Source organism: Penicillium argentinense (genome assembly GCF_028826775.1).
Source record: "Penicillium argentinense strain IBT 30761 chromosome Unknown utg000004l_segment0_segment0, whole genome shotgun sequence".
NCBI classification, from domain to species: Eukaryota; Fungi; Ascomycota; class Eurotiomycetes; order Eurotiales; family Aspergillaceae; genus Penicillium; species Penicillium argentinense.
In genome coordinates this window covers 1,992,273-2,006,640 of record NW_026622663.1, presented here as the reverse complement: position 1 = coordinate 2,006,640, position 14,368 = coordinate 1,992,273, and the positions used below count along the sequence as shown (strand labels likewise).

The window sequence follows — 14,368 nt, the reverse complement described above, 5'->3', positions numbered from 1 at the left end:
GTACCTTAGTGAAGGGGAAGTAGCCTCGTCAATGTGAAAGAGCTAAGCTCGATCAACTACTAGTAAGCAGTAGGTCGCCGTCAGGAAGTTAGCCATACCGTGGCACACAAAGAACGTAAACAAAACACTTGTTAACTAGCTCTCTTTCTACTTCTTGTCCGTGGGCTGACCTGTATATATATGCATTGAAACAAGTAGGCTCCGACATTACCAGGGGGTGAATGGTGGAGCGAAGTCACCGAAAAACCAAATCGGTTAGTTAAGGAAGATGATTTCTAAGCAAGTCTAGTAGTTAGTATGACTGAAGTTGTAATAAATATAAAATGGGTTGCATCATTTAAATTCATCATATCTTCGTAACGGAGTAGTCATATTCTAGTAGGTAACAAGAAAGCTAGTGAAAGCCAGGTATACTCTAAAGATCTATGCCCCAAAGCCCAAAAAAAAGTGACAGGTGAATAGCAGCAAAACGTATACCAAAATATCTCGAAGTCACAAGAGTGGCCACCATGGCTGTGGCCTTGGGACCTGTCGATCTTCACCCTGACGGGGTTTATAAAGGGAATCCGTTGGAACATTCGAGTGTTGTTCAAAGCCCGGGACATCCGAGCCCTGTTGCCCACAGATCGTCGCCTTGGAACAAGGAGTTGGGTAGAGATGACAAATACCAACGCACAGCCGATGTTCCCTTTCGGGTGAGGTGTAGCGAAACAAGATTATTAAATCGTCCCACCTCCTCCCCCTCTCTCTTGGGTGCCTCCCATGATTTTGATTCTCATGAGATATCATGCCGCCTAGAGGCTACATCGCAGGGTTTGACGCAGGTGGGTGAGTCTCCGTCGCACCTGGTTTCTGAGATCGTTCAACACGTCTCTGTCCCTGTCAAAGGGGTTCCCAACTATCCCCGATATGTTAAAATTCGGGTTACTCAGCCCGGCCCCGCCGTGCAATTTGAAAGGACTGTGAGGTGCTAGGTAGGCATCGACGGCTTGCAATTGGCGCTCAATGAGATAGGAACAGAGCTGCACGACCAGCACCAGCCGTACGTCTCCCATAGCCGGTACATGTGCTGATGGGCCTGCATCGTGTTGTAGCACGATGAGGACTGCCACATATATCTCCAGGAGTAGTACATCGCAGGCCAAGAGGAGGTGGTGAATGGCTTGCATAGTGCCTTTTCCGTGATTCTGACCTGGATCGAGTCGAGCAGAAGACTCCATCCCATTGGCTGGCACAGACGACACACCGTCTTGGCCGGAAGCACCCATGAACGGCCTGTGTGGTGGAGTCATTGAGGGAGAGGGGAAAGGGTCAGTCACCGGGCTAACCTGCAATTGTCCCAGAATTTCCAACAGCCTGTGCGAGGCACAAAAGACTTCTCGCAGCATTCGACTGGTTCCACCTGCTTCAGGGGCCGGGGTCGGATAAGGGATCTGGTTCTTGGAAGTGACATGGGCTAAAGGATTCTCCTTCACGCTGCCAAACCCATGGCCATGAATGAGCCATGTGCTGACGAAATCGAAGGCAGAATCATCAATCAAGGCGGATCGTTTATCATTCGTGGAGTGGAACGAGGACGCTTCTGCTGCTTTGGCCATATTATAGCTTGCGTTCCGCAATGAGGCCAGGTTTGTGCTGAGCTGGGACAGATGTGTCAGGGTGACACTGGGCATGGGAGTCGATATGCCCAGACCCAAATTCATCAAGCCACCACCCACGTCGATTTTGTCTCTGCCGCTGCCATTGTGATTCTGGTCAATACCACCATGAGGCTGGGGATGATCATATGCATGGAGGTTGTTGTGATTTGGAGAAAAGTGGAGTTTGTCTGGAGAACTTGGATTGGGTCCATGTTGTGTGCCATCGTTGCAAAGGGCATCGATCGAGGTCAATAACTTGTCCACTTGACTGGCGTCCTGGTTGCTCCACCCGGTGTCCAGTTGCATATCGTCCCAGGTCAAATGCGCCAACGCAGGGTCACTTTCCATGACCCCAGTCAAGACGGGGTGTTCATCCAAGCATGCATTGGCCACTGGAACCGCATCTCCATTGACCATGTTGCTGTCCTCGACGTCGACGTTACTACCTGATGCTTCTCGATGTTAGCCCCCGTCCAATTGCCTAACTGATCCGAACTAGAATTGATAGGTACTTACCAACAGGCTCGGAGGACTCGGCTGGCGGGCTTGCTGGGCGGCTATTTGCAGACGCGTTGGCTGCCCCTCGACGTGCCGTACCATTTGCCCCACCAGACCGATACATCGTCGGACGACCCTTGGGCAAACTGAAGCTGTACACGCATTGTGCCCGTTTTCGCAGGCATCTGTCGCATACGCCGGTGTTGCTTTCCCGGATACAACGGAGTTTCTGCTTGTGACATCGGTCACAAGACTGTCGATGAGGGAGGGTGGATGGGGCAGGTGGTGTTTCTGCAGCTGCAGGCTCCTCTGCATTTGGTGCCATCGTTGATGGAGGGGGAGGGGAGAGGAGAGAGGCTCGAGTGCGATTGCGAACACAAGATCTCCGAAACACTCCAAAGGAAGATTTCAAGGTACAAAGTGAAAGGAAGGTGAAGACAGGAATAAGCCCATATAATGCTATTGAACGGATAGGATTTCACCCATTCGGCCCCTTTGGATCATTTCATTCCTTCAAGCACACCTTTTTAGCCATGCATCCATCGTATCCCCCTCAGTGGCTGGCCTTAGCTGAGCTCTGTTCGCTTCTCACTGCCTCGTATCAAGATTGGGTAGTATCGGCGCCTGTTGCAGAAGAAATCTGTGTATCTTCGAGTAGACCCCACGATTTACAAGGCCATCAGGTCCTCTGTCGACATACCCTGCTCGAACGTGGAAAGCCGCACGATCTACGATCCCTGTCAAAAACCATGATCAGTCCAAAAAAGACCGGGTTCTGCGAAAGCAATGCTTCAGGGATTGAGAGCACGTTAACTAATCGAGCTAGACTCCAAAGCCCTGGCGAGCGGGCGAGTTCCCGTGGGCTTGGTCGTTCAGGACCAGATTGGGACTAGCCGAACTGAGGGAGATTTTCTCGCTCCTCTAGCCATGCAGACTAATCCTCGTATTACTAACGGTGGTCAATGTTAGGCTCAATTCTCGTGAGTTCCGCTCTCCACACTAACGGCGACCCCCGAAGTTCGGGTTTGGGCGTGCTCGGCCCATGTGAACAGATTGAGTGTTGATGGGATGGCGTTGCACATGCATGTAATAATTTTTGGAATCCGTTGCTGCCGCACAGACTCCAAAAAACCCGGACGAAACGAATGGTTCACAATCAACCATCAACTACGTGGTTTCCTTTTTTGTGATACCCTGTGATGCCCTGTGATACCCCTTTGATAAGCCAATGACCAAAAATGGAGTGGTGGCAACACCCCTGGCCCGACCTGCAGGCGAGGTTGAAGTTGAAATTGACAGTAACCTCATTAAGGGAACCAGCTTCATACGGAAAGTTATCCGATGATCGGAACGTGGGGCATTGAATACGACCTTTTGGAGATTAACATCTCCTGAAACGGGTTGGCCAACTGCAAAAACTCACACCCGCTAGCCGTTCCGACGGCTTCGTATCCCCGCTGCATGTATGCACGTATACATGCTAGTCACAGTTTGGTTAGGACTCCACCGTCGGCTATTACGCCAATCCCGGAATGCCGCTGCTACGAGATTAGAAGCAGATTGCAGAGGGGCTCGAGGCCAGCTGTTGAAAGCTTATTGTAGCAGAGCCTCGTTCTTCATCCCGTCCCCGAACGGACCCCCGGGGCCGAATCTCCTCCGTTCCAGCACTAGGCATGGGCCGGTTCTAAGCACGCGGGCCCACGGGCCGGTCCTAAGCACACGGACCCACGGGCCGGTCACGGATGGCTTGGTCAATCATTCGCAAGATCTCCATCGCGTTTTCAGCTTTGTCCGTGGCATTTTACACGTTGGCATTGATTTGGAATTTCGGCAGGAGGGAGGGGCTTGCTTCATCGCAGCTCTGGGAATCATACTCAACGAGGTCGACAATGGAATCAGCATGCGAACGCCCTGTGAGGCAGAGTCTACGGTGGCACGTGGGCCCTAGGGACAGGGTGAACTCCCACATTTCTCGGTTTGTTGGGAATGCGGGTTGCCATTCATCGGTCATCTCTGGACGTGGGCGAACGCGTGCTTGTCGATCAGGACAAACAATGCCGCGGCTCGTTCGTTAGATCTGGGATGTGTTGGCCGTACCCATCCTCGACCGTTTGGGCGGGACAGGGTCGGGTGCATCCACATTCCTGATTGGTCTGCATAGTGTCTAGACTTTCTTGGCCACGACAGACCCCTGGCATGGCGCGATGGCGAAAACGATTTGCAATGCAAATAGCGACATTTCTTTTTCTTTTTTTACCCCAGAGATCTGTTTGGTCAGGGAGATACGCAGCACCTCTTCCTGTAGGCGAACTATTGACAGAGTTACGCGACGATCGAATCCTACGTCGGCAAGAAACAAAAGTACCAAGCCATACTGAGTTGGATCAATCCTTCTGCCGCTGTGGTCGATGAGAAAGTCGCGGAGAATGTGAGTGGTGGTGAATGGATCGCAGCACGAAGGACTGTTGATAAAAATCGCCGGGGAAGAAGAAGGGGCTGATCTCCGATTCTAGCCCGAATGATCGCCCTCCGAAACCACCAGAGCGCGAGCCCTTCAATTCGGTGATTACAAATGGGGTCACACCACCGAAACCTTGGCTGCAGACGCCCGATTGGACAGATGGTGGTTATTGGCTCGATGTTGCCCTTGCCTCCGAGGCCGATCTTCAGCGGTCTTTGTTCTATCGGTAATTTATTGACACCTCTCATTATCTGTCCAGGGGCTAAGCATCGATTTCTAAGCGGCATGCAGGGATCACTGCTGCCCCTTCGAGCTTTTTGTGATACTTAGTTGGTGACTGCATCAGAGAATCATCAAGAGTGGAAGGATGAAGCACCTGAAAAGACAAGGTATCTCCCACTTGGAAACGTTCCTGTATAACAAGAACTCACACTTTCAATGAGGCGAAACTTGCTTTCTTTATTTCTCGATTTAGACTTTTTATTCAGCCTCCGCCGAGATATTCTATAACAGGATCATCTTCTCCTCTTCGCTTTGAACCGCTTTCACAGCATCCACACAACGTCAGATCTAGAACGACGGGTTCCGAACCCCCCAAAATGGCAGCAGCACTGGAGAAGGAAGTGCCCGGTGATACAGAAACATCCCAAGAAATCCCAACCGATAGCAGCGACAATGAGCAACCAGCACCTTCAGAGGAGAACGATCCCAAGATGGAATACCCCCAGGGTCTAACCCTAGTCCTGCTTGCGGGAGCGTCGATCATGGGCGTCTTCTTGATCTCTCTCGATCAAGTAAGTGAATCATTCCCCGACACTCGAGGAAATGTCAATCCGTTCATTCACACGATCACTAACACACCACGACAGACGATCGTCGGCACGGCAGTACCCAAGATCACCGACGAATTCCATGGTCTCTACGATGTTTCTTGGTATGCCGCCGCCTACTTCATGACCTTTGGCGGTCTCGAGGCCACATGGGGCAAAGCCTTCAGGTATTTCGACCTGAAGTACACCTTCATTCTTTCGATGATCATATTCGAGATTGGCAGTCTGATCTGTGGGGTCGCACCCACTTCCAAGGCCTTGGTCGTCGGTCGCGCCATCGCTGGTTGGGGCGGTGCAGGCATCTCGGTCGGAGGCACCAGCATCGTTGCATTGAGTACGCCACCGAAAACGCGACCGATCCTCATGGGAATCATTGGGCTCACCTATGGTCTTGCCGCCGTGCTGGGTCCCTTGGTCGGGGGTGCCTTCACGGACAAGGTCACTTGGCGATGGTGTTTCTACATCAACCTGCCGATCGGAGGCCTCGCCGCTCTGCTGGTACTTTTCTTTTTCCATCTACCCAGTGCTGCCAAGCCCCCACAGGTGAGCCTCAAGGAGAAGCTGCTGCAACTCGACCCAGTGGGTGTGGTTCTGGCCATGGGAGCGATCACCTGCATTCTTCTGGGCCTTCAGTATGGCGGCAACACTCATCCCTGGAACAGCAGCGAGGTGATTGGCTTACTCGTCGGGTTTGGTCTCATCACCATTGCCTTGATCGGGTGGGAGATTTATCTGGATGAGTATGCGATGCTACAGCCGAGATTGTTCAAGCGCAGATCGTTGTGGAGTGTCGCCCCGTACCAATTCTTCTTCATGGGCGACCTTATTCTGATCCTCTACTATCTCCCCATCTATTTCCAAAGTATCAAGGGTGCAAGCCCGATCGAGTCCGGTGTTGACAACCTCCCCATGGTTATCGCAGTCGCCATCTTCTGCGTTGTTGGTGGTGTCGCGGTCTCCAAAACCGGCCATGCAGCGCCGACGATGCTCGTTGGCTCGGCGATTGCCACAGTTGGGATTGGTCTGCTTTACACTCTTGACATTGACACTGCAAGTGGGAAGTGGATTGGCTATCAGATTTTGGCTGGATCTGCCATCGCCTTCTCCGTTCAGAACGGTCTCAACATTGCTCAAGCCAACGTGGGCCCAGAAGATATCCCAGCCGTCACGGCCAATCTTTACTGTATGTTCTAATGTCACGTCAACGTCGAAACACTCGCTAACGCTTTTTTTTTTTTTTGGTTAATTTTAGTTTTCCAAACCGTTGGAGGCGCATTTACCACCTCATCAGGACAGGCAGCGTTCATCAACAGATTGTATGCCAATTTACCCCTCACAGCTCCTGGTGTAGACGCAGCTCTTGTGGGCGCCACGGGTGCAACAGAGCTCCGAGATGTGTTTACCTCCGAGCAGCTACCTGGAATCCTTCTTGCCTACATGCGAGGACTCAAGGCTACTTTTGCGGTTGCAATCGGCATGTCTGGTTTCGCTTTTTTGTCTACCTTTATCATTCCTTGGAGCAGACTCCCAACTCATGCACCGGCCAAGGACTCGGAGAAGGACGAGGCGCATCCCATGGCCATGCCTTGATATCCCTTTGATTTGAGACATATGGTTTGCAAGCCAGATTTCGTTTCATCGCCGCGGCCGCCGAATCTAGGAGTTGCGGTAGCTGTCAACGGCATAAGCTTACAAAATTGCATATTTCCCTCTCTTTAGGTTGTTGTTGTTATTGTTGTACAGGGAGCCTACCATATTTCCGGGCGTTTTAGTGGTGGTTATCGGCATATATATTTTATGATACCTATTGTCTGGTCAGATGGATTCTCGCCTTGGCCGCTGTCTACGATCTGTAGCAGATGTGATACACTGCCAGATAGTCAGATAGATCATCTCCTTTAAATCAATCCTACACAAATCACCTAACAAATATCCATAATGGTTCTTCAGGTACTTCTTCATATACTATGAGATTTCAAGCTTCCTCTAGTTGGTATGAGATATGTGACCGACCTATGGAAAGGTAGGTAGCGAGTATGAATAGCAACCCTTGAATGTATTGGAAAATTGAGCGTGAGAGAGATTGAACGAGGCTGTGGGCCAAGTGTCGACCGGAGAGACTGATATTACAATCAGGAGGAGGATAATTCAGCAGATACCCAATCTCCTACCTGTTTTGTGTGGTAATCGGGTATTCTCGGAAAAAGCAGCGCTGTAACACACTAAAAACCACTGAATAGATGGCACCCTGAACGGGAGCCGACAGATAGTTCTTCAGTCAATCAATCGATCGCTGGGATGGTTCAATTGGCCCCTCACGAGTACTAGTCGATACCGATATCCGAAAGTCCGACACCAAGCCCCAACACTGAATTTGGATGGGATGAGCTTTAACGATTTCTGTAATTTATAGGCAGTGCATTACAGGATACATACAAAATAATATACCTACCATACCCAATCAGGACTAGAGTGGGTTCAGAGCGACTCTAACCGTGTATAAACTGCGATGAGACAGAATGAGAAGATGGCTGTGAAGATGCAGGTGTGATATGGGACAACGCACTTTGGGGCTTTTGGGACTGGGTCAACTTGGGGAGATGGGCCGACCCGCCCGTGTGGGGCTGGACCACTTGCTCCGGGACTCGTCAATCAGTGCCGATCTTCCAGGACTTGAAGGCCTTGGTGATACAGTCTTTTGATTAGCAATCTCGCGCTGCTCGGGCTTGGGAATATGCGAGCTAGTATTGCTACTGTCTAACAGTGGCCACTCACCCCAGGTAGGTTGGGAAATTGTTCCTGCAGACTAAGAATGGCCCAATAGTCAAACAAATCTGTCAAGTAGAATGGGCCCGCCAGTAACTGAGCGGGACCCACCGGCACGTAGGCGAGTCCGAGTCTTACAGGGATACTCGAAACCGCTAGTATTTCTGTATGGAAACACGGGTAACCCCGGAAACCCAGTGCGGTATCGGATGCTGGCCGCAGGGGGTGCCATTCAAACCTGGCACCCAGATAGATTTAGACCTTCACAGTACCTGATTTCTATTGGATTATCCGCATACGCTGCCATACTGTATCCTAGGACTCTGTCAACATCGTAACGACCCAACCCTTCGTTCCCTCGTTCCTTCGAATAAGCGATGAGTTTCTAGCAGACATTTGAACGAAATGTCCGAACGCAGCCCCTCCCCAACTTGAATACGGACTACTCAAGGTAGACTCGGCGGATTTTTGACGTCATAAATGGCCGACTGCCAAAGTCGGTCGTAGTCGTGCCAAGAATGTGTTTGAGTTGCATCGAAAACGGGTGGTTCACCTACGCGATAAACTAGCGCGAGATCGCTTACTAGTTTCCATTGCTATGGCTTATTACGTTCAAGACATACAGTCTGCACATGTGTCTAGCCTCAGGCACCATCTGTATAACTAACATTCCAGAACATTTTTTACTCTGTAAATGGAAACAATTCGTAGTGTTCGGGAATTACCAACTATCAGACAAATAGCAGAGTGGCCCCCAACGAATAGGAAACATCTTCATAGAATCAAGGCTTAGCCAGATGCCCAGGTGGCACTGTATATTATTAAATAATTGATCCTGCGTATGCGCATGAGACACTGGCTTCCAAAACTATGGAACACGAGGGAACGAGTGAGTCTATGCCCTGTCACCTTTATCTCAGGCGATGACATCAGGATGCAAGCACAATCGGCTCGTTAGACAGCTGCTTCATCCCAGTAATAAAGTGGTTTCCATCCTCCGCGCGTTTCTGGGCGTCCTGGTAAGAGGATCTTGAGGCGCGGACTGCTGCACCTCCCCTTCTTAACATCTCCTCGTGATACCCTGCGACCGCTGTCTTCACAGCAGTAATGTCATGGAAGTCCCCGTCAGCATCCAGCTGGGCAAGTACCTTGGCCAATTTAATCGCATCGATGAAAGCATGGAATGCACCTTCGCCGCGGGACGGGGTCATCGCATGCGCCGCATCACCCAAGAGCACGACACGGCTGGAAGGGAGACTGTCGAGTTCAAGGTCCCGCCAGATATGTGGCTCTTTTCGAATCCCCTCAGCAGGGGTCAGTTCGAAGATCTCGCGAAGCTTGGGCGGCAGGCCAGCCGTGGTCTGGAGGACGTGGGCTAGCTTTTCCTGCTGGGTGGATGTTTGAAGCCAGTGCTGCGAATCGTTGACTTCGGCATCAGGTTGCATGAACATCCAGTAGAAGCGACCGGACTTGCCATCGGGGAGTACGTAATGAAGGCCGACAAACCCGATGAAGCCGAGTTCGGGGTTGATGAGGTTATACGCGCTGTGACCGAGAGCGAGTTGGCGTTCAAAGGCATCACCTGACAGGGTCAGTTCGCCCACGATGGCGCTGAGCGGGACGACCTGGAGGAGGTCGCTGCTGGGACGCTGGAGGAGGTGTGTTCGGACTTGATGAAAAGTGGGTTAACAGTTAGTTAAACATTGTCGATACATCGATGGGTTTCTCTGTTGGGCTATCAAATTGGAACAACGTACCGGGACTATACACCCCATCGGCACCAACAACAATGTCTCCCTTAGCACTCGTGCCATCCTTAAAGAAGACCTCTACGCCTGCGTCATCATGATGAATTTCAGTGACATGCTTGCCCCACTGAATGGGAAGATTGGTCAAGAGCCACTTCCGAAGCCGAGAGCGCTCGGCACGGATGAATGGCATTTCAGGAGAATCCTATTTTCCCGAGACAGCAACTGGCGAGTTAAAAGTAATTCTTAACTTGGTACGTTGAGCCATTATAATCACATACCTCGAATCCAAACCCATCGTCCTTGCCAGCATAATAATAACGGAACTGAGCCGGAATGTTCAACGGGGCTAGGTGATTGGTTGCCTCTCTCACATCAGGAAGATCGGACGGAAGAGAGGACAGGAAAGTGTCAACAATACTATATCTTTGTTCAGTCTGCGGTCTTTTATCTTTGAACTCTTTTGATCCAAGTCTTACGTGTGGAGCGCAATAGCCCATCCCTGGAAGCGCGCGTTGTTGTCTACGTCACGCTCGAAGATCTCGTACGAGATGCCTAGCTGTCGGAGGTTCTGAGCCAGGGTCAGGCCACCGATGCCGGCTCCAACAATGAGAACTTTCATGGTGCAAATGAAAGGTAGATCAGGGGTAGCTTCAGATAGATTGATTGATAGTAGACAAAAATTGAAAACTTATCCAATCCCCGGTCATATAAGGATTTGAAGGGAATGAATACTTTCTTGACACTGAAGAGATTGTAAAATCACACCAGAGTAATGACGCTGTGATGAGCATTCCGGGGTGAAGACCGATAGATTCGGCGCTTAATAATAACAAAGGTGCAGATAGTCTCACGAGGGACGCTCTTGGACGGCGGATCTGGCACAACTAATGGATGGATTTAGGTATGACCGGGGAATTCGACCAGTTCAGCAAGCTATCTGAGCAGATCAAGAAACCGCCGAAATACTAGGTGACCTGAAACACCAGGGTTAAGAGGACTCGCTCGGTGTATTGACCCCGGGCTTGGCTGACTTGACCACTCTCGCAGGTGGGCTGAGTATAATACCACGCGTGCAAGTGAGTTTGTAGGTGTTGAAAACATCCTTATCTAGGCAGAATTTTCTTGTCATCTTGCTCTATCTTGACTTACCACGTTGGAAATAATCCACGGAAATCATGGCGACAGACGAAGTGACTCTCCCCTTGGTCGACTTGAGTGGATATATCAATCCACAACAGCCAGGAGACAAAGAGCGAGTCATCGCGGAGGTGAGAGACGCGTGTGCGAAGTATGGATTCTTCCAAGCGACCGGCCATGGAATTCCCCTGGGCCAGCAAAAGGGTATGTTGAAGAGTATCAACACTCTCTTCAATATGCCCGTGGAAGAGAAACGGAAGCTTTCGTTCTTGAAGAACCCTTGTCGCCGAGGATATGAAGAGTCTGGAGCATCGCTTCGGGACGGTGATCCTTTGCCGGACTCGAAAGAGGTACGAAGTCACCGATGCGAAACTCACTATCTTTTGCTTTTGTAAAAACTGCGATTAACACGCACACTCTTGCCTAGGCTTATTACATCGGGCGAGAGGACCCCGTCGTAGAGCACTCCGGCTTCTACGGCCCGAATGTCTGGCCGCCTCTCCCTGAGGAGGAATTCCGCAATCCCGTCTGGGAATATTATCAATCCACCCACCACCTCGGCCAGCTCATCTGGGAGATCCTTCTCCTTGGCCTCGGGCATCCTGTTTCCCTCATGGAAGAGTTCGCCAAGCGCCCAATGGTGGTGTTGAAGATGATCCGCTATCCCCCTCATCGTTCCGATCTCCCCGGTCAGTTCGGAGTCGGTCCTCACACCGACTTCGGCGGCATCACCGTCCTTCTTCAGGAGGCTGGAAAGCACGGTCTTCAGGTCTGGCACGAAGGATTGGAGCAGTGGCTGCCGGTGAAGGCCGCGGAGGACATCTACATCATCAACTGCGGCGACATGATTGGAAAGTGGTCGGGGGGTCAGTACAAGAGTGCGAAGCACCGGGTCATCAATGCTGCGGATAATGAGCCGCGTCTGTCGTGCGCCACATTCTTCCACGGCGATCTGTTCGCGACGAACCCGCTGAACCCGTCAGACCCTAATCGCGAGACTGTCGGGGCGCTGCTGGTGAAGCGGTTCCGCAATCAATTTTCGTTTGACAAGGAACTGATCGCCGCTGTTGGAGCTCCAGCCTGATCGCTTCCCTAGACTAGATACAGTTAGATGCAGAAGGGGCCTGCGGCCTCCACCTGGTAATTAACCGAAATTGCCGACAAACCGCCGATCTTCGTGATTCATAGTTTCCACCTGACTTCGGAAAGGAATGAGGTGAATCGTAAATGGCCGAGTCTCTGATCCTCCTCGTTTCCCACATCCTCAAGATTTGAATCCTATAAGACCGTCTAAACACGGCTTGATCTTCACAATGCCAAGGAATCTGATCCTTGAGATTCTCCAAGATGAGACCGTCCCTCCTGAGCAGTTTTTGCGCTTTCGTAACCGTGGTCGGGGCTGTTGGTGTTAGGCCCAGTGCCCAATGCAAGTGCTTTCCCGGTGATGCGTGTTGGCCGTCCAAGCAGGAATGGGACGACTTCAATAGCACAGTAAGCGGCCGTCTGATCAAGACGGTCCCCTTGGGCGCTCCATGCCATGCTCCGAACTATAACGCGTCGCTGTGCGCGACATTGGCGTCGCAATGGAAGTATTCGGAGGTGCAGTGAGTTAACACCTTCGCAAAAACTGGAATTCATTACAGGACATTGAAATTGAGAGTCCTGCAGTATCGACTCGTCTTCATCCATTCAAGACCCGATTTATGCCAACCAAAGCTGTGATCCATTCACCTCTCACGCTTCGCCTTGCCTGATGGGCAACTATGTGCGATATGCGGTGAACGTGAGCGACCCTAGCGATGTCGCAGCGACCCTCCAATTTGCCCACGAAAAGAACATCCGACTGGTGATTCGAAACACTGCGCATGACTACATGGGACGTTCTACTGGGGCTGGGGCACTCGCCGTCTGGACGCACAACCTGAAGAGCATTGAGATCAAAGACTGGGCGGATGCCCAATACACCGGCAAGGCCATCAAGATCGGTGCTGGAATCCAAGGCTTTGAGGTGTCTCAGAGCCTCTCCAGGCATGGACTGGTGGCCGTGACGGGCGAATGCCCGACCGTTGGCATCGCTGGAGGGTATACGCAAGGTGGCGGTCACTCCCCTCTCAGCACGGCGTACGGCCTGTCCGCCGACAACACACTGGAGTTTGAGGTCGTGACGGCCGACGGCAAGCTCGTGACGGCCAGCCCGACTTCGTCAAAATACGCCGATCTCTTTTTCGCCTTGAGTGGTAGTGGCGCGGGAAACTACGGCGTCGTGATCTCAGTCACCCTTAAAGCGCACCCCGAGGCCATCACCAGCGGCGCCGGGTTCACTCTGGACCAGCCTAACCTCGATTACCCAGCGATTGTCAATACCTGGCACGCTGCACTGCCTGGGATTCTGGACGCCGGCGGCATGGCAACGTATTACGCACAGAACGACACCCTCGTTGTCTATTCCATTACAGGCTACAACCTCACACAATCCGACATGGAAACGATCCTGGCCCCATTTATCAAGGCCGTGGCTCCGTTGGGTGTCACCCTCAAGCCTAAGTATACCCAGTTCGACACCTACAACGAGCACTACGACTCGTATTACGGCCCCCTCCCCGTGGGAGTCTTCGGCTCGGCCGGTGAGTACCTCATGGGAGGCCGCCTGCTCCATCGAGATACGCTCCAGCACCTTGGGGACGCGATCAACCAGACCCTTCAGTTGGGAGTGCGCGTGATCGGCCAAGCAACCAATGTAAAGAAGTTTCGCTCGGAGACCAGAGCCGTCCTGCCACAATGGCGCGATACCCTCGTCATGTCTTCCTATACCCTCCCCTACAGTTTCAATGTGCCATTCTCCAAGATGACGGCCGAGCAAGACTACATCACTGACCACATCATGCCGATCATTGAAAAGGTCACTCCCAATGCGGGTGCGTATATCAACGAGGCGGATTTCCAGCAGCCCGATTGGCAGGACGTTTTCTTTGGGCAGAATTATGCGCGTCTGTTGGCGATCAAGAGGAAGTATGATCCGAATGGACTGTTTTGGAATCGGATCGCGGTCGGGAGTGAGGGATGGATGACGCGACAAGACGGGAGGCTGTGTCGAGTTTGACGGAATCCGAGTACCTGAGTTGTACCTATGTCAATAATCGCCGTGTAACTGGTCTGGGGCAGATTTATGGCTCAGCTCCCTTGTCGGGCTTGGGAAGATGTATATACGCAAGGCTAGGCAATTGGCTAGGCAATCATACGTATCGTATGCAAGCTGAGTTTCGGCTTTGCTTCAGAAGAGCTCAC

The 14,368-nt window shown here is 51.7% G+C and overlaps 6 protein-coding genes across 6 annotated transcripts; 3 read left to right on the top strand and 3 right to left on the bottom strand.

The window, feature by feature from the left end:
• Nucleotides 1-794: 794 nt before the first annotated feature.
• Nucleotides 795-2,463, bottom strand: N7532_003659 (Zn(II)2Cys6 transcription factor domain-containing protein; the record flags this gene model as incomplete). The annotated part of the gene is made up of 2 exons (XM_056616153.1): nucleotides 795-2,086; nucleotides 2,157-2,463. The coding sequence occupies 2 exons, from the start codon at nucleotides 2,461-2,463 to the stop codon at nucleotides 795-797; spliced, it is 1,599 nt and encodes a 532-aa protein (XP_056476510.1).
• A 2,735-nt stretch (nucleotides 2,464-5,198) lies between these two features.
• Nucleotides 5,199-7,019, top strand: N7532_003658 (MDR family MFS transporter; the record flags this gene model as incomplete). Its single annotated transcript, XM_056616152.1, has 3 exons — nucleotides 5,199-5,393; nucleotides 5,469-6,612; nucleotides 6,682-7,019. The coding sequence occupies 3 exons, from the start codon at nucleotides 5,199-5,201 to the stop codon at nucleotides 7,017-7,019; spliced, it is 1,677 nt and encodes a 558-aa protein (XP_056476509.1).
• Nucleotides 7,020-9,124: 2,105 nt separating this feature from the next.
• On the bottom strand, nucleotides 9,125-10,136 carry N7532_003657 (Monooxygenase FAD-binding; the record flags this gene model as incomplete). Its single annotated transcript, XM_056616151.1, has 2 exons — nucleotides 9,125-9,864; nucleotides 9,953-10,136. The coding sequence occupies 2 exons, from the start codon at nucleotides 10,134-10,136 to the stop codon at nucleotides 9,125-9,127; spliced, it is 924 nt and encodes a 307-aa protein (XP_056476508.1).
• A 40-nt stretch (nucleotides 10,137-10,176) lies between these two features.
• On the bottom strand, nucleotides 10,177-10,565 carry N7532_003656 (FAD-dependent oxidoreductase; the record flags this gene model as incomplete). Its single annotated transcript, XM_056616150.1, has 2 exons — nucleotides 10,177-10,363; nucleotides 10,423-10,565. The coding sequence occupies 2 exons, from the start codon at nucleotides 10,563-10,565 to the stop codon at nucleotides 10,177-10,179; spliced, it is 330 nt and encodes a 109-aa protein (XP_056476507.1).
• A 556-nt stretch (nucleotides 10,566-11,121) lies between these two features.
• On the top strand, nucleotides 11,122-12,167 carry N7532_003655 (isopenicillin N synthase family dioxygenase; the record flags this gene model as incomplete). Its single annotated transcript, XM_056616149.1, has 2 exons — nucleotides 11,122-11,433; nucleotides 11,511-12,167. 2 exons carry the CDS (start codon nucleotides 11,122-11,124, stop codon nucleotides 12,165-12,167), a joined length of 969 nt encoding a protein of 322 aa, XP_056476506.1.
• A 263-nt stretch (nucleotides 12,168-12,430) lies between these two features.
• N7532_003654 (FAD-dependent oxidoreductase) lies at nucleotides 12,431-14,183 on the top strand (the record flags this gene model as incomplete). The annotated part of the gene is made up of 2 exons (XM_056616148.1): nucleotides 12,431-12,687; nucleotides 12,752-14,183. 2 exons carry the CDS (start codon nucleotides 12,431-12,433, stop codon nucleotides 14,181-14,183), a joined length of 1,689 nt encoding a protein of 562 aa, XP_056476505.1.
• Between the last annotated feature and the right edge of the window lie 185 nt (nucleotides 14,184-14,368).